Here is a 19,859-nt window from a genome sequence, read left to right as displayed (position 1 = left end):
GTAACTTATTATACTGTGAATTTCTCCAGATCTCTCTTGGTAGAGCCCGAGGTGTGGCCAGCAATAGCTCCCCTATACCCACTGAAATCCAACCCACACATCATTCATTTGGTCGTCCTCAGACGGGTTTGCCAGCAGAGATTCCAATCATCCCGATCCTCCATACATCAGACAAAAACGTTAAACAAAGCGCAGTACCATGTTATCATCTATTGCCTAGAGGACGCGGTTTGATGAAATTACAGATTTGCTTTTTACAGGGTATCTTACTTACTTACGTACGCCTTTTACCCCGTTTGGGGCATAGGCTCTTGGTAGAGCCCGAGGTGTGGCCAGCAATAGCTCCCCTATACCCACTGAAATCCAACCCACACATCATTCATTTGGTCGTCCTCAGACGGGTTTGCCAGCAGAGATTCCAATCATCCCGATCCTCCATACATCAGACAAAAACGTTAAACAAAGCGCAGTACCATGTTATCATCTATTGCCTAGAGGACGCGGTTTGATGAAATTACAGATTTGCTTTTTACAGGGTATCTTACTTACGTACGCCTTTTACCCCGTTTGGGGCATAGGCTGTCAACAAGGGTTCTCCAAGCATCCCGATCCTGAGCCAACCTCTCAAGCTGGCCCCAGGTGTGTTCCATCTTCTTGGCATCATCTTCCAAGTCTCAGCGCCAGGTGTTTCGTGGTCGGCCTCTTTCTTTTCCCTTGGGGGTTCCACCTGAGAGATTGTCTTGTGATGCTCAGGGATGGTTTACGGAGTGTATGGCCAATCCATCTCCAACACCGTTGGAGAATCTCTTTCTCTGCTGGCTGTTGTTGTGTTTGTTGCCACAGGTCTTTGTTGCTGATGGTGTTAGGCCAGCGAATCTGGAGGATTCGGCGCAGACAGGTGTTTAGGAAAACTTGTAGTTTATTGGTTGTGGTGACAGTGGTCCTCCAGGTCTCAGCGCCATAGAGTAGGACTGACTTCACGTTGGTGTTAAAGATCCTGATCTTGGTTGTGATGGAAATGTCTCTTGAGCTCCAGATGTTCTTTAGTTGGAGAAAGGCTCCTCTGGGCTTGCCAATCCTAGCTCTCACATCAGCATCTGTTCCACCTGCCCAGGTAGGTGAAGTTGTCTACCTCTTCCAACGCCTCTCCTTCCAGAATGATGGGTGATGTGTTGTCAGCATTGATTCTCATGACCTTGCTCTTCCCTCTGTGGATGTTAAGCCCAAGCCGAGTAGAGTTGTCAGCGATGGTACTTGTCTTTTCCTGCATCTGCTGCTGGGTGTGAGAGAGAAGGGCCAGGTCATCTGCAAAGTCGAGGTCTTCTAACTGCGTCCATAATGTCCATTGTATGCCATTTCGTTTCTCTGCCGTGGATTGCTTCATGACCCAGTCTATTGCCAGCAGGAAGAGAAATGGTGACAACAAACAGCCCTGTCTCACTCCAGTTTTTACCTGGAAGGCGTCGGTGGGTTGACCGCCATGAATCACCCTGCAGGTCATCCCCTGATGATATTTCTGTACTTCTCTGGCACTCCGTAGTGTCTGAGTAGCTTCCAGAGGGTCTCTCTATTCACGCTGTCGAAAGCCTTTTCGTAGTCAATGAAATTAATGAATAGGGGTGAATTCCACTCTAATGACTGCTCCAGTATTATCTGCAGTGTTGCAATCTGGTTTGTGCAGGATCTGTTTTTGCGGAAGCCCGCCTGGTGGTCTCGTAGCTGTGGGTCGACGGCGTCCTTCATCCTGTCCAGTATAATCCTGTTGAATACTTTTCCTGGGATGGAGAGTAGTGTGATCCCTCTGTAGTTTGCACATTGGCTCATATCTCCTTTCTTTGGTATTTTGATGAGGTAGCCCTCCTTCCATTCTGATGGGATGTGTTCTTCTTCCCATAACTTCTTGAAGAGAGGATGGAGCATCTCTTCCATCGTCTCTATCGGCCTTCAGTGCTTCTGCCGGAATACCGTCGGGTCCTGCAGTCTTGCCGTTCCTCAGCTTCTTGATGGCTTTGCGGATCTCTTCCTTTGTTGGCACGCTGCAGTCTATCAGCAGATCCCTGTCAGCTTGCTGGATGTCTGGTGGTTCCTCAAAATGTTCTACCCATCTTTCCTTTTGTCTTTCCTCTCCGATGATTGGCTGTCCATCTTTGTCCTTAACTGGTCTTTCTGGTTTACTAAACCTTCCTGACAGCTTCTTGGTGGTGTTATACAAGTCTTTCAAATGTCCATGTCTAGCTGCTTCTTCAGCCTCTGCCGCAAGACTCTCTATATAGTCCTTCTTGTCTGCCTTGATGCTTTTCTTAACCCTTTTTGTGGATTCTGTGTACTGGTTTTGTGCTTGGACCTTTTCGGCTCTTGTGCGACTGTTGTTGATTAGTGCCTTCTTCCCTTTCCTCTCCTCCATCTTCCTCAATGACTCTGCTGATATCCACTCCTTATGGTTGTGTTTCTTCTGGCCCAGTACTTCTTTGCACGTTGTACTTACTGCTTCCTTCACAGACTTCCACTTGTTGTCGATGTTTTCCTCCTCTTCTTCCATCAACTCTTGCAGGGCTTGAAACTTGTTCCTAAGTGTGAGTTTGTATTCTTCTAACTTGGTTGGGTCTCTCAGAAGTGCTGTGTTGAATGTTTGTCTCCGATTCTTCTCTCCTGTCCAGTTTTTCTTTAATTGCAGCTTCAGCTGGGCAACCAGGAGGTGGTGGTCTGAGGCAACATCAGCTCCTCTCCTAACTCATACATATTTTTTTTAATCGACTTTTTCTCCCATTTTCTATTTTTCTCCCATCCCAATTTCGGATCGTCCAATTCTACCCTCCCCTGTCTCGAACGCTGTTTGGCCATGCCTCCCACAAGCCGGCTGTAATGTGGACGAAGCCATACATTGCACGAGTCCCCTCCGGTACTTGAGGTAGCAGCTGTCGCATCTTTTCACCTGCACAGCGCGATCTTTCAGCGTCGGGGGTCTGCGCTTTGGAGGGACGCCGCCCATCGCTTCCTGATTCTACTGCGCAGGCACACCAACCGACCTGTAGGAGTCGCTGTCCACAACGTCCGATCCCCACCCATCAGCTTCCCACCCCCTAATACTGCCAAATGTATTAGTATGAACGACCAGCAAAGCTGAATGCAATGCGGAGAGCTGGGCTCGAACCCAGCGTCTCCTGCATTGGTGGTGAGCGCCTTGCCCACTGCACCACCTAGCCGCCCTCTAACACATACATCTTGAAGGGACCTCCTGAACTTCTTCGTGATGCACACATGGTCTATCTGGTTTTCGGTGTTGAGGTCCGGTGAGATCCAAGTAGCTTTGTGTATCCTTTTGTGGGGGGAAATGCTTCCGCCGATGACCAGGTTGTTAGTGGCGCATAGGTTTGCGAATCTCTCCCTGTTGTCGTTCATCTCTCCTATACCTTGCTTTCCCATTGTCTCCTCGTAGCCTCTGTTGTCACTTCCTACCTTGGCATTGAAGTCTCCCATTATGATGTTTTTTTTTTTATCCACTTTTTCTCCCATTTTTCTATTTTTCTCCCATCCCAATTTCGTATCGTCCAATTCAACCCTCCCCTGTCTCAAACGCTGTTTCATGCCTCCCACAAGCCGGCTGCAATGTGGACGAAGCCATACATAGCACGAGTCCCCTCCGATACTCGAGGTAGCAGCCGTAGCATCTTTTCACCTGCGCAGCGCGATCTTTCAGCGTCAGGGGTCTGCGCTTTGGAGGGACGCCGCCCCCGTCGCTTCTTGATTCTACTGCGCAGGCGCACCAACCGACCTGTAGGAGTCGCTGTCCACAACGTCCGATCCCCACCCATCAGTTTTCCCTCCCCCTAATACTGCCAATTGTATTAGTATGAACGACCAGCCAAACTGAAAGCAGCCAAACTGAAAGCAATGTGGAGCGCTGGGTTTGAACCCAGCGTCTCCAGCATTGGAGGTGAGTGCCTTGCCCACTGCACCACCTAGCCGCCCTCCCATTATGATGTTGATGTCTCTTTCTGGGTATTTCTGAATGATGTCCTGTAGTCTGCTGTAGTATTCTTCTTTTCTCTCTTCATTGCTGTCATTTGTAGGGGCATAGCACTGGATAATGTTCATGTTTATTTTTGCCTTCATAGTTCTAAAGGAAGCTGCAATGATCCTGGGACCATGTGCCTCCCATCCAATAAGTGCTCTCAGCCTTGGACGGCATTAAGGCCACTCCCTGGGTATGGTGTGCATCGTCCTCTTCATGGCCTGAGTACAGTGTCATCTCGCCTGTGGCGAGCCTCTTCTGGCCGGATCCGATCCACCTTGATTCACTGATTCCGAGTATGGCAAGATTGTAATTCCTCATCTCGGCAGCCACCTGCGCAGTCTTTCCGGCTTCATACATGGTCCTTACATTTCATGTTCCGATGGTGGTAATGGCCCTGCTTGAGAGAATGGTGGTCGGCAGGGTAGCTTCCGGATGTTTCCGGCTTTCACCACACTGCGTCATACTTCCTACCTGAGGTCCATCCTCTCTCAGGGCCGGAGATTCTTGGTTTTTCTTTGTTGACGTTTTTGTAGCAATGGGGTTTTTACAGGATGCGGTCGCTGGCCCCAAGCCCAACCTTCCACCATTTCTGGCTTCTGGTGTTTTGGAGTTTGTTTGTTAGTCCCCTCCCTTGACCTATTGTCTTCCAGGTAATGGATTGCAGCCTCATACCACGTGAGGCCAGACAGGTTTCGGGTTGTGTACAAACTGTCTCGGCACGCCAAGCCCAACCAACTCCCGCTACTGTGTAACGAAAGCTGCGACCAAACAAGCATTTTCGTCCCAGCAGCACAAGACTGCCCTTACAAGACATACCCTTACAGGGTATCTGCAGGGTATTAAACAGTCTTAAAAAGTCTTAAATTCATAATTCTCAATGTAAGGCCTTAAAAGGTATTAAAAAGTCTTACATTTGGGGCTTCCGGTATGAGAGCGGAAGAGTAGCACGCATGCGGTGAGGCTCCTGGTCAAAAGAGCGAAAAACGGAGAAATAAGGACCCGAAAAGTGACAAAGTGATTAAAAATGAAGATGCAAACGAGAAGGAAGGAGGAGAAAACAAATATAAAGGAAAGAGAAATGGAGAACTCACAGGAAGAGGAGAGTTCGATGGAGCAGAACCCCCGAGGCGAGACCGAGAAGGAGCAGGCGGAGGAAGGGGGAGTCTCGGCTGAGACAGACAAGGAAATGCCAGAATGGGCCGTGCTCATGCAGGCCGGGATATTGGCGACCATGAAATTGAACTCGGACACGATGCAGGCGAACATGAAACTGAACTCGGACACGATAAGAAATGATATTGGGAAGTTACGGGAGGAATTGAGGAAGGAACAGGAGGACTTCAGAGGTGAAATGAATACAGAAATCAAAAGGGTGGATGAGAAGATGGCGGAACAGGACAGTAACGTAACGGAGGTACAGACTAGAACGGCGCAGATGGAGGAATGGAGCACAGAGATACACGAGGTGTTAACGTGTGCGATTCAAAAGCAAGAACAGAAGGAGACAAAAATATCGGACATGGAGGGGAGGTCACGGAGAAATAACATCAGAATATGGGGATTGAAAGAAGGAGTCGAAGGGGAATCGGTGATCCAATATGTGGAAGAGCTTATCAAGGAACAACTGAAGGAGACTGGACTGGAAAAAATGGAGATACAGAGGGCCCACAGGGTGTTGGCTCCGAGACCGAAAACGGACAGACCTCCGAGGGCGGTGATTATTAACTTTCTGAGGTTTGAGATTAAGGAGTTGATACTCAGAACCGCATGGACCAAAAAGATAGAAATCGAGGGGAAAAGACTGTCTGATCAAGATTACTCGACAGCGGTGGCAATAACACGCAGGTCCTACGCGGGACTGAAGAGAATTCTGAAAGAAAACGGAATGAAATTCCAGTCACCCATGACCTCGCTAAGGATCCACTGGAAGGAAGGGACGGTGACATACGCAGCGGCGGAGGAGATGAGGCGACGGGGGATCCAGATGGCGGAGGACGGAGAGGGAAGGAGACAGGAGGGCCAGACGCGGAGCCTGCAGCAGAGATTGGAGGGGTCACGCAGATGGACCAGAGTGGGAGATCGAGGCCCGGGAGAGGAGGGAGGAGAGAGGAGAAGGCCGAGGTGAGACGTGACAGACCGAAGGCGGAGACGGACGAGGAGGCCAGAGACTGAGAAGTAGGGGAGAGGAGGCGAACGGATGAGTACACGCACAAGAGATTGAAAAACTATCCAAATAGAGACAAAATATAGAAACTGAAATAACATAAACACACATTCCCAGGTAGAGGCAGGATATAGGAACGAACATAACGTATACATGGACACATAATACACAGGCCGACGGAGGAAATAAATGGAAATATAATTAGGTATGATAGACGGAACACAGAACATATTGAAACAAGTACATAGACACACGCTGAGAGTAACACAGTTGGAAGGGATTAAGGGGATAAATGGACATCACATAGAAAATAGAGAGGAGGAAAATAAAATAAAAAGGGGTACACAGAAGACACCACACACGGGTTTGGGAGGAAAGAGGGACGTTGGAACATACGGGCCGCATTGAGGGGGACCTAGGAAATGGGGGTCTTTGAGCAGAATGAAGGACAGAGCGCTTTTGACCAGGAGCACGACAGCAGTAAAAACAGTAAGAATGCTGGACAAATATGACGAGCGGTTGGGGACAAAGGTTTCAAACCCCCAAGTCGTCAGGAGGAGGCCTCTCACTAGGAGAGCAATTACTCCTCACCCACCAGCACAGGGACCCCCCTGAACGCCTTGGGAGCACTTTATGTAAAGTTTATGTTTTTTATTTATGTTAATCATTATATGTATTCGGTGAAGAGAGCGGAGGCTACAACCGGAGGGGGGAATGAATGTGACATGGGGGGGACTGACAGACGAAAGAAGAAGAAAGATGACAATGGTTAAAGGTATAAAAATGATGTCGTTAAACGTTAATGGAATGAATAATGCGATAAAGAGGGGCAAAGTGATGTTGAAATGTAAAAAATGTGAGATGGAAGTGATTTTTCTGCAGGAGACACATTTGGTAGCACAGGATCATGAGAAACTGAAGAGAATTGGATATGAAAATGCATACTATAGTTCCTTTAAACGGAACCTGAGGAGAGGAGTAATCACGTTAATCAAAAACACAATCAAATTTGAATTGATCAAGGAAGTAAGAGACAAGGAGGGAAGGTTTGTTCTGGTGAAGGGGAAAATGGAGGGCCAAATGGTTACGTTGGTGAATGTTTATGCACCCCCAGAGAGTGAGAGGGATTTATATGAGACCATTTTTGATATGATAGTGATGGAACTAGAAGGGATATTGATATGCGCGGGAGATTTTAATGTAGTACTGAATCACGACCTAGACACCACGAGTACTAGAAAAGGACGGGCACCAATCAGTAGATATATGAATATTCAGATGACGGAAATGGGAATTACAGATGTTTGGAGGGGGATGCACGCCATGGACAGGGAATACACACATTACTCACACCCGCACGTGACATATGCGAGAATAGACTACTTTTTGATGACGACGGGGGACAGTTACAGGGTACGGGAGAGCAGAATAGGAGTAGCGGACATATCGGATCACAGTGCCATATATCTGACAGTAGATCTAGAAGGGAGACGGAGGAACACGATCTGGAGACTAAATGTAGGAATATTAAATAACAAGGGGGTGGTGAGTCAGATCAAGGAGGAGATAGCCAGATATAAGGAAGAAAATGACAACGGGGCGGTAGATCCGAACATTCTATGGGACACACTGAAGGTGGTGATAAGGGGGAAATTGATGGAGAAGACAGCAATGCTGAAGAAGGCCAGAACGGAGACATATCACAATCTGATAGGGAAGCTGAAGAAGCTAGAGGGGAGACACCAGATATCAAAAGAACAGGAAACGCTCGGAGAAATCAAAGAAGTAAAGGCCAGGATAAATAGGGAATTATTGACGGAAATAGAAAAGAAAGCGAGGTTCATGAAACAAACGTACTATGAAGGGGGACCAAAAGCGACCAGACTGTTGGCTAGGAGAATTAGGACGCAACAGAAGTTGAACACGATACACACAATAAGGGATACAAAGACTAATGAAATATTGAGAGACCCAGCTGAAATAGAGAGGACATTTAGAGAATACTATGAGAAACTATACACACAGCCAAAAGCAGCGGGAGAAGAGGAAATAGAAGCATATCTGGAGAAGCTAGAGTTACCATCGATAGGGAAAGAACAGAATGAAGAATTAAATAAAATAATTACGGAACGAGAACTGGAAGAGGCAATTAGTAGAGCTAAAAACAACAAGTCTCCGGGGAGCGACGGATTCCCATCAGAATTCTACAAGACATTTAGAACTGAATTTGCACCCATGTTAGGGGCGCCGTTCAGACACACGATGGAAGAGGGAAAAATGCCCCCCCTCGTGGAAGGAAGCCATAATCACCACGATACCGAAGGAAGGGAAGGATAGGGAATTATGTAGTTGTTTCAGACCTGTGTCCATACTCAACGTGGATTACAAGATGTATACATCGATAATATCAAAGAGATTTGAGACGTTTATGCCAGACATTATAGATGAAGATCAAACTGGATTTATTAAAGGGAGACAGACACAGGACAACGTGAGAAAGACATTACACATAGTAGAGGAGATACAAAAACAAGGGGGTAGCGCGGTACTGATTAGCCTAGATGCAGAAAAAGCATTCGACAGTGTGAGCTGGACATTTTTATATAAAACATTGATGAGGTCGGACTGAACGGGAGGGCGATGAAGATGATCAAGGCGCTATATCAAGAACCGACAGCGAGGGTTAAGGTGAATGGCAGCTTGATGGATAGAATCAGATTAGAGAGGGCTACCAGACAGGGATGTTGTCTCTCACCGACGCTCTTCGCCGTTTTCATAGAACCACTGGCACAACTGATCAGACAGACCGAGGACATTAAGGGAGTAAGGATAAAGGGAACGGAATATAAACTAGGCCTATTTGCGAACGACGTGATGGTATACATGAGGCAACCAGGCAAGAGCTTCCCGGCACTGATGGATCTACTGAAGGAATATGGCCACTACTCAGGATACAAACTAAACGTGACAAAGACACAGACCTTAGCATGGAACTATACCCCAACGACGGAAATTAGAGAACAGTACGGGACAAGGGACATGGACAAGATTAAATACTTAGGGGTGAACATCACGAGAGGGGTGGAGAAACTGTTTGAGGCGAACTATACTCAGATAAATCAGAACATCAAGAGAGACTTAGAGAGATGGACAGTAATGCCCTTGGACTTCAATTCAAGAATAGAGGTCATTAAAATGAACATACTATCAAGGTTACTGTACCTATTCCAGTCACTACCGATACAAATACCACAGAATCAATTCAGGGAGTGGGACAGACTGATATCGAGGTTCATATGGGCGGGGAGAAGACCACGGGTCAGATATAAAACACTACAACTACCAAAGGAAGAGGGAGGGATGGCAGTACCCAGCCTACAAGATTATTACTATGCAGCACAACTGAGAGCAGTGACGTGCTGGTGTAACGACAGATATGAGGCAAGATGGAAAGACATTGAAAAAGAAGGGGAGGGATACAAGGTACAAGCTCTGGTGGGAGATAGGGAACTATTTAAAGAAAAAGAGGGACTATTAGATCCAATCACCAAATGCACCTTGACCATATGGAACAGAGTAGTAAAAACACACAACTTGGAGAAGCAGTCAGGGGTCCTGAGATGGGTAGCACATGACAAGAGATTCAAACCAGGGAGGTTAGACCATGGATTCAGAAGGTGGGAGAGGGGGGGGGGGGGGGCAACAGCGATATGCAAAATGATAGAGAAGGGGGAAATGCAGACACTACAAAAATTAAAGGAGAAATTTGGACTAGAAAACAGGGACCACTTCAGATATCTACAGGTTAGAGACTACTACAACAAAGAAATAAGGGGGGCCAAAGGCGAAGAACAGAATGGAATAATAAAGATGATAGTATGGGCATACGAAGGGGGGCAAGGAAGAGTAATATCAGCAATATACCGGGCTATAATGAACAGCAAGGGACACACGACCGATTACATAAGGGAGAAATGGGAGAGAGAGCTAGAGATAGAAATAACAGGGAAGGAATGGGGGAACATATGCGAGGTGCAACATTCAACAACAGGATCGAGGATATGGAAAGAGTTTGGATGGAAAAACATAATCAGATTCTTTATAACCCCAGAACTGAAGGGAAAATATGCACCAACACAAAGAGCTTGCTGGAGGATGTGTGGGAAGGAGGGGGCAAATCACACGCACATATTCTGGGGATGTCAGAAGCTGAAGGGGTATTGGGAGGAGATAGGGGAGGCAATGATCAGAATATTAGGATACGGATTACCACAAACAGGACTGGTGCTTTACTTAGGAGACCTGACACACGAGGGAATACAAGGGGGGGACAAATATTTAATAAAAATAATGTTGATAGCGGCCAGAAAAGCAATAACGAGACTGTGGTACAAGGAAGACCCACCGACAATAGCACAATGGGTAGGAATAGTGGAAGAGATACAGGATATGGAGAGGATAACACACATGCTGAGGTTACAGGAAGAGAAATTTGGGGAAAGATGGGGAAAGTGGGAGGACTATAAGGGGAACGAAAACGACATCACAGAGGAAGAAACAAATGCAACACAAGAGGGAGAAGGATAAAGGAGGAAAGAGGTTCAAGGAGGGTCTCTGAACCCATGTCGCACATTTTTGCTTTAGTTAGTATTTTCTATCTCTATCATTTGGGTAGGACAATTGTTTTATGTTTTTTCAATTTATTATTTATGTCTGTGGAACTTTTGCTTAAGTCGGTATTTTTTATTTCAGTTTTTGGGTATTAAAATCTTTTCTTTATTGTTTATGTCTGTTTAACGTTGTTGTACATTATGTCTATGTATTATGTACCTGGAAGACCGACTGAGATGATAATAATATTCAAAGATGATGTTGTTTGTATGCTTGTAATCCAAAAATGCAAATAAAAATTGAGTTAAAAAAATAAAAAAAAAGTCTTACATTTAATTTGCACAGGTATTACATTTTGGGGGGGCAGATGAAATAATAACATTAAATATAAAGTGTTTTTGTATTCAAGTTTTTTTTTTGCAGGGCTACCGGGAGCTTGGTGTTTCTGGTGAGAGCTTGTATGGAATGCAGTTCAGTGTCGCTATGTGTTTTTAGTTTTAGCTAGTATGGTTGTGAATTTGGTATTAAGTGGTCTTAAAAAATCATGCATTTGGGCGCCCCAGTGGCGAACCACATAACGCGATCGGGTTCGATTCCCAGACCCGTCGTTATTTGCCGAATGTCTTCCCCCCACTCTGTCTCCTGTTCCTCCTCTCTCTCTCTCTACTGGACTGCCCAGTAGTAAAAAGCGATAAACGCAAAAAAATCATGCATTTAACTTGTTGTGACCCGCAGATACCCTGTTTAAGATATTTGCAGAAGAAAATACTTAAAAAATGCCTAGGTTGACCGGGATTCTTTCAACAAAGAAAATAAATTATGTAATAACAACAGACTGACCGCTGATAGTGTGGGTTGTTTGAGTAGGACACGTGACTCAATGAGATCTGATCATAAGAGGTTTTGAAAATGTGAAAAATACTGTAAATAGTTATTGCAGTTTTAATCCATGCAAATAATTTTTATGAAATATTAGCTAATTTGGATATGTTAATAAAAGAATATATACAAGTAAAGAGCGTTTATTCAGATAGGATGCAAGTATCTCCCCCCCCCCCCCTTCTAATCAACTGGGGGCACCTCCTCAGCTGTAGTGTGATGTGACCTAGCTGACCGTCATATCACCCAGCCCCCTCTTAACCCTTTCACTACCACACTACAGAAGGTTAACCTTTCACTGCCACACACGGTTAACACTGTGGTAGTGAAAGGGTCAACCTTCTGTACTGTGGTAGTTGAAAGGGTTTGCAGTGTGTTAGTGAAAGGGTTAACCCTTAACCCTTTGCAGTGTGGTAGTGAAAGGGTCAACATACATATTGAATAGGAACCCTCTGCACTGTGCATATTTGGATTCAGGTAATTGCAGTGCGTCTTGTCGTACAAGGTTTGGTTATACTGAAAGCATCGGGAGTTTGCACGCTGTGTTTCAGAGAGGGAAGACAGATTATCATCATCCCCACAGACCCCTGCTACTTCCTCTTGTTACAGTTTTAATGTGCTGCTATCAGCTCTCTGGGGTCAGAGGAGATCTCACATCACCTAACTGGAGGCTTGTGGTTTGGAGGCGTCAGAGAAGGAGATACCCTAATGGGTCCTGACTTTGTTATTATCGGTGGTGTTGAAGCTTCCTCGTGTGGTTATGTTTGACGTTTTCACTGCGTGTTGTTCTTGTATAGGACCGTGCAAATTCACCAATATCAGCAGCATAATTCTCTGACGTACTATGTCCGTGTAACTTTTTGTAACATTTCTTTTGTACAGTATCATTTTCTTTTAGTGTTTTCCTATAAGGCTACTCTTGTCATGCACACATTCTGATTACATCTTGGTTCAGTAGGATGAAGTGAGCAACCTAGCAGAATCACAATTGTAGGCCTTAAAAAGTCTTAAAAAGGTCTTAAATATTACTTTGATAGATTTTTACTTGGATTGGAAACATTTCTTGGATTAGGAATTTGCTTCTATGTTGCGATAACTTCTGTGCATTGCGTTTAAATGTGTTTGGGGGAAATGTCCAGGCTGCAAAGTAAGCAGTATGGTAATAGCCTCAGTAGTAATTGGTACGGTAATAATCCCCCCCCCCCCCACAATTTAACATGGAACCAATTATCACTAAATTTGCAGCCCCCAGTGAGAACTTATCGGAGATAAGCAACTGTGCTTAAATCAACTAGGTCCATAAATTTCAATGTTTGTAGCTTTATAAATAAGTTATTTGTGTGTTCATAATATCCAACATTGTTGACTATTCTTATTGCTTTTGTTTGCATGGTGCATATTGGTTGTAGAGTGCTTTTGTAGGTGTTACCCCACACTTCCGCACAGTAGTTCATATATGGAAGGAAGAGCATACAGTACAATGTATACAGTGTTTTTTTTGTTTAGAATGTGTCTTATCTTACATAAAACACCAACACTTTGTGCCAATTTTGTTCTGACATATTTGACTTGAGGTTTCCAGTTGAGTTTGTGGTCTATTATTACACCCAGAAATGTATTCTCAAATACCCTTTCTAGTTTAATACTATCAATCATTAGTTCAACCGGTGTGTTTTCTTGTATATCACGTTTACCAAATATCATGAATTTGGTTTTCTTTATATTTAATGATAATTTATTTGCATCAAACCACACTCACCAGTGATCTCATTGGGGACATTGAATCCTTGTTTTGTGATAATTACAGCACCATGAAATTATGTAAATTAGAATGGACTCCATTGATATAGCGCTTTTATCCAAAGTGCTTTACAGGTTGTGCCTCACATTCACACACGGACGGCAGAGGCAACCGTGCAAGGTGACAACTTGATCATCAGGAGCATTTCGCATTTAAGTGTCTTGCTCAAGGACACTTCGACATGCTGCCAGGAGGAGCTGGAATCTAACCAGTAACCTTCCGATTACCAGATGACTGCTCTATCTCCTGAGCCACCATGTAGATGAAGAAATGGCAACACCATGGGCTTGATCCACAAAGAATGGATTGCACGGAGCAAGTTGCACCCTTACTTACAATTCATTATGAATTGAAAATGGGGGACCCTGATGTAAACAAGACGAAAGTCTTTCTCTGGTCTGCATCCCCTTAACAATTGTGTGTATTGAGCCGTACTGTATTGTACCCATTCTGCATTCTGTTAATACAATTTTCATTCAATGAATCACCGTGCAGAATGATTGATTGAATGAAAATTGTATTAACAGATTGCAGAATGGGTACAATACAGTACGGCTCAATACACACAATTGTTAAGGGGATGCAGACCAGAGAAAGACTTTCGTCTCGTTTACATCAGGGTCCCCCATTTTCAATTCATAATGAATTGTAAGTAAGGGTGCAACTTGCTCTGTGCAATCCATTCTTTGTGGATCTAGCCTCATGGGAGGGACTGCTACCTTATCATTTAATTTAACTGTAGTAAACGCAACACAAGGACTCAATGTCCCTGATGACATCACTGGTGGCCATATTCAAACTAATTTACTCTCAATAACTGTCAAACTAAACAAATATGTGCAAACGTGCATTTTGGGATGTGTGTGGGATTATGTACAAAATTAAATCAGCATTGTTTTTTTGGGGAAGTGCTTTAAACTTTATTTTAATTTTTTTATATATAACTTGTTGAAACCTGCAGGAACCCTGCCTACAGTAGTTTGAACTCTCAGCTTCCCTGAAAGGGTGTTCACATCCTGCTAGTGGTAAATTCATACTGGATCTAACAGGATATAGTGTGGAGAAGACCTCAATCCAAGAGGGACTTTATTACGGTACTCCAAATAAACTGAAACAAACACATGGCTGAGTCACATGGTGTATGTGTGCCAAACGCCTTTATTGTTGTAATGTGCTCAATGTGGGCTGGCGGAGCTGTGCGGGGGGGGGGGGGGGGGGGGGGGGGGGGGGCGGGCGACAGTGTAATTCAAGGCCGAAGGAGGACGGTCACTTCCCGGATGAAGCTGGAGCCATGATCCCAAACTCCCCGAAACTACATCAGTAGCCAAACTGGGTCAATAACCCTCTGCCACATCAGGGCCTGCGCCAAACAGAACGGGACTATAAACAGGCTTTTTACTACTGTTTGTTTGGTCAAATGCACTAGCAGAGGACGGTGCGCAGGCAGAGAGAGAGAGGGAGGGAGGAAGGGAGGGAGGGATCGAGAGAGAGAGAGAGACTTACAATGCTTTTTGTACCGGGTGATGTGCACATATTTGAGCCGAGGCCAGGAACATAGTGTTCCTCCTCCCCCTCCCTCTCTCGGTCTCTGTCTCTGTCTCTTTCTCTTTCTGGGGCTGATTCAGTGTGTGTGTGACGTCTGCTGGCACGCTGCCCAGCAGGGTCAAGTTGATTCAAATAAGAGAGCGAGCGCGTAGGCTGACAGGGAGACTGGTATTCTCGCTCTTGTCTGCACATGACAGGAACAAGAGGTGTCTCTCCTGGATTTTTCCATGGGAACTAGCGCCTTCAGGTGTACTGTGTGCATTGATACAGCAAAAAAAAAAGATTTAGTTGTTCTGCCATGTTCTAGTGTGTCTACTGCCAGCTAGTACTGTCTCGAACCCAGCACATGTTGATTTAATATGTCGTTATTCACATCACTCTAGGTTAGGTCACGGCAGGTCGCATTTTACTTATTTATACATATATACTGTATATACAAGTTTGTGCTTTGTAAGAGAACAAGACAAATCTCAATAAAATCTGCAATAAAAGGATACAGGGCATAAAGCCAAGATCTAGTCTGTAAGTACGATATTGAAAGTGAGGCCTCTAAATAGCCTCTTCATCCCTAGATGACTGACCCGGAGATCTCCGACTATGCGTCGGACGGGGAGAGCGGTGATGACACAGTGAACCGGAGCAGACTGGAGATGGAGAGCTTTCCTCTCCGGACTGGTGAGGGCAGCAGAAGGTCAGTCAGTGACTGGGTCAGATCAGCTCAGGCAATGCTGCGGACGCCTCAGAAACAGGCCAACAGGAAGTGCAAGACCCCTGAAGACTCCAACAAAAAGAACAGGAAATTTCAGAGGTTTGAGTGATGTATTTATTTATAATTTCTTAATTTTTATTATCAGGGCTGTCAACCGATTCAAATATTTAATCACATGATTGTCCATAGTTAACTGTTATTAATCGCACATTTCGATTCATATTAATCGCAAATTATTTATCTGTTCAAATGTATCTTAAAGGTATCTTTTTCAAATGTTTAACTCTTAGCAACATGTGAGTGGACTGATGTGCTTTCTTTATGCAAATGTGTGTGTTTATTAAATAATATAAATAACCAAAATGACAAATGTTGTACAGAAAAACAAAGGTTATGCATTTAGCATAAAATAAATATGCAATCATAACATGGAAAAGCCCAATAGGCAACAACAGATGGCCATATTTACCTGCTAAATGTAACATTACTCAGTAATATGAGTACTCACATAATGTAGTGTCCAACTTTATTCTTAATGAAGATTCACTAAAACATCCCCTGTTTATTTAAGCATTAAAACCAAAAGATGGACCTCAATGCATCGCAACTACAGACACATTGGTAAGAAATATATTCCATTACTCAAAGATCATTCCCTGGATCCCTTGCATGTCTAAAGCAAATCACACAATGGAGTTGTGTCCAACCTCACATGGGGAAAAATAAAGGGTCACAAAAACATCCCCTTCTACTATGTGGAATCAAAACCGTGTCACCAATCCAACTGAATGGAGTCCAATGTTAATCTCTTGCCAACCTTTTACTGACTAATACACCTTTGTACAGTAAAACTGTAGTTCTCTCTCCCCCTCTCACACAGTACCATGTGAGAGGTTGTTTTCATATTGGGGGACAAAACATACACATACAAGAAATGCATGTCAGTAATTACTAAGAAGTCTGTCACCAAAATGACAAATTTTTCTTGATATATTAACCGGTATGATTGAATGGTTGTACATTTTTACAATTACAAAACGTTGCGGTAAATTCGCGTTATGCGTCAAAAGAAATTGTGGCGTTAATACGCATTTGCGTTCATGTGTTATTAATGCGCTAACTTTGACAGCCCTAATTATGATATGATATTTATGTGTTTTGTTTTGTTTGTCTGTTTGGCCCTGCAGGAAGTTCAAGATGGATCCCCAGATAAATTGACAATAGATTTAATGTCACTATTATTTAATTTGCTAGAAGTTCGTATATTGAAAAAATGGATTGATTGTGTGTGTCCCCCCCCCCCCCTCTGCTATCACCCCACATACTATATAGACAGTTATACCGTTCTGACTAAATAATTTCTAAATAAAATAGTTCTCCGATGGGGGTCCCTGGGGTCTATGGCCTATGGCAGATTGGTATTTGGGGGGGTTCTTAACATGAGATAGTTTGGTAACCAACCTGTGCAATACACAAATAATATGTCATGACAGATGCTGCTATGAAGAACAGTAATGAAAGGGAGACCGACTGGAGACGATATCTCAAACAGTTAGTGTTATTGACACCTGGGTGTAGAGGCATGTGTGTGTTAAATGTCATTGTTATCGCCCCCCGGTATACACCGTTATCTATGATTACCTAGGAGCCGCAGATTTGACAACAGGCCTCACACATAATGTAGTTCTCTTTCTTCCAACATGGCTACCTGTAACCACTGGCAACCACTTTTGAAAGAAGAATCCTAATTTCTGTACAGTCGTAGAGTAGGTAAAACATTTGAAAAGCGCGATATTGCTGTTCTCCAGTGACCCCGTTTACAAGATCTATTAATAAGACAATGTATTTATTGAATCTTTGTGTTGATATATTTCTCAACACATAGCAATATCTTTTTGCACATGGTAACCGTTGTTTCTTCCGACATGGACTGAAGACCGGGTATTCTAAGCATTCTGTGAAAGACCTAAAAACAACAATTGTGTCTCTGTTCAAGGTGTATGTCTTTCAGACAATAAGACTATCCATTCCTGTAGGGGTGTAACGGTACACAAAAACCACGGTTCGGTACGTACCTACCTCGGTTTTGAAGTCACGGTTCGGTACGTGTTTTCGCTACAGTGGGGGAAAGTTTGGCTTTCCATGTTCCACTCAGGGGTGATATAGTGTGCAGTAACTGTTAACACATTGGGTGCCGTTCACATAGATCTACGTTTCTGTGGCCCAACGGTTGAGTGCCGGAAACATAGATCTACGTTTTTCTCACAGTATTTCTTTTATTCGCTATTGCCATTCATAATTTATCGAGGCACCTTGTGCATACTGTTCTGAGTGTGTCTGAGATTGCGCGCAGCTCTAAACCACATAACATGGGTGCATGAGGAAGGATAATAACGATAATCTGGCGTTGATTTCAGGTAGATTCGATAATCAGGCGAAAAATGACAACGTGATAAGTGGATTCCACTAAAACACTATTTTCGCGTCTTTTCCCCGGGATTACCTAGAAGCACCAACTATATTCATATTCAAAACGGAAATGTACGGATGAAAAAATAATCTGTTTTTTGCACGTTGACCAGAAGCTACTCACTGACAATTGACGGTGTTATTAGACCCATAGCTATCATATAAAATATAGGTTTATCTCTACAAACAAGGTGAGCGTTTACATGGGGTTAATGGGCGGCAAGGCCAGATGCATTTCCCGGAAGGGGCCTGGCACCCAATGTGTTAAGTAGGGCTGTCAACGAATATTCTATATTCAAATTAATAATCTACTTGTTAAAAATATATATATTATATTAGATCGTGAAAAATAGGTACTCTACTGTAGCTCTGGCTTGTTGCTTGCGTTTGCCATACTATGAGGCTATGCTAAATTACAGGTAATCTCTCAGTGGTGTGCATCGGCTGAACAAACAACATCCGGCCCTTTGCGCATGTTATATTTTAGGAAGGGGGTGAACTTGGAGTTTTGAATAAAATTCTGCACGCGAGAAAAAGTTCTGCATGTGCGTTCCGTTAGTGGTTAAAGTAACGTTGTATTCGTTCGGTACACAGCGTGTACTGAACCGAAGGTCCAGTACTGAAACGGTTCGTTACGGATACGTGTACCGTTACACTCCTAGTTCCCTGTGATTGTGACGCGTGTGCATCCTCTGGATGATCTCCTCCTTCACAGCGGCGGCCTGGCAGAGAGGCTGCACCGACTGCAGTGTCGACAGAGGTCGGCTATAAGCTTCTGGAGGCACCAGCTCCTGTCTGACACCTCAACGCCAACAGGTGACATCGAGGAACAGATAACCCCATTATACACACATTCACCTCAGACTCCTGCAGGCATACACCTGCACCTCGCCATTCATGTTTCAACATACACTTTGATTTCACACACGCACGCACGCACACGCACACGCACACACACAAACTTGAGACATTATGAGGCCAGTCTCTCAACAGGTGTGATTTTCTGCACGGCTCTGGTTGATTGGCAAAGGCGCATTGAGGAAATGCTAGGCTGTATGTTGATCATCGTGACTGTGAACTCAGGGCCGTATGTAGGTGACAGGAAGCTGTGTGTTTTTCTTTTTTTCTTTCCATGGTTTACCAAAGCAGCCGTCTACTGTCATTGGACTTAACCATTGCCTGTAAAGGTGACAGTTGATTGTGGAAAAAGGAAAGAGCAACGGCCCCTTTTCCAACTCACTATCTGAGGTCAGTTGTCGGTTTGATCAGGTTAAGACAAGCGTTCAACGCATGATGAAAGTGAGGACGTTTTTTTCAGTAACTTTGCCAATTTTTTTGGAATATGTTGGGTTTCTTTTGAAAGGACCAGCATTTTAAATAAGGATGGGAATTGATAAGATTGTATCGATACGATTCCATTATCGATTCTGCTTATCGATCCGATTCTTTATCGATTCCCTTATCGATTCCTGATACGTTTATAATTTAGATAAATAAATTGGAAATGCAACAGAACTAACCTGGTTAGAATAACAACATGCAACTTGACATTTTTGATTGTCATTTATCTGTCATTTATCATTTATTGTTGAGCCCCCATGTCAGAAAAATACAAAAACTGTAAAAAATAAATTAACTATACACTTAAATAAAATAATGTATTTGA

The 19,859-nt window shown here is 44.0% G+C and overlaps 1 protein-coding gene across 3 annotated transcripts in view; it reads left to right on the top strand.

Moving 5' to 3' along the window:
• spidr (scaffold protein involved in DNA repair) overlaps positions 1-19,859 on the top strand; it is a 69,090-nt gene that overhangs the window by 7,652 nt on the left and 41,579 nt on the right. For all 3 annotated transcript variants that reach the window (XM_084327201.1, XM_084327202.1, XM_084327200.1), the window contains exons 5-6: positions 15,588-15,823; positions 18,909-19,009. In XM_084327201.1, coding sequence (XP_084183327.1) covers positions 15,588-15,823; positions 18,909-19,009 — 337 coding nt within the window. The remainder of the gene's footprint in view (positions 1-15,587; positions 15,824-18,908; positions 19,010-19,859) is intronic.

The sequence above is a fragment of the Notolepis coatsorum genome (genome assembly GCF_963971535.1).
Source record: "Notolepis coatsorum genome assembly, chromosome: 13".
In the NCBI taxonomy this organism is placed as follows: domain Eukaryota; kingdom Metazoa; phylum Chordata; class Actinopteri; order Aulopiformes; family Paralepididae; genus Notolepis; species Notolepis coatsorum.
This window is presented reverse-complemented; position numbering and strand designations above follow the sequence as displayed.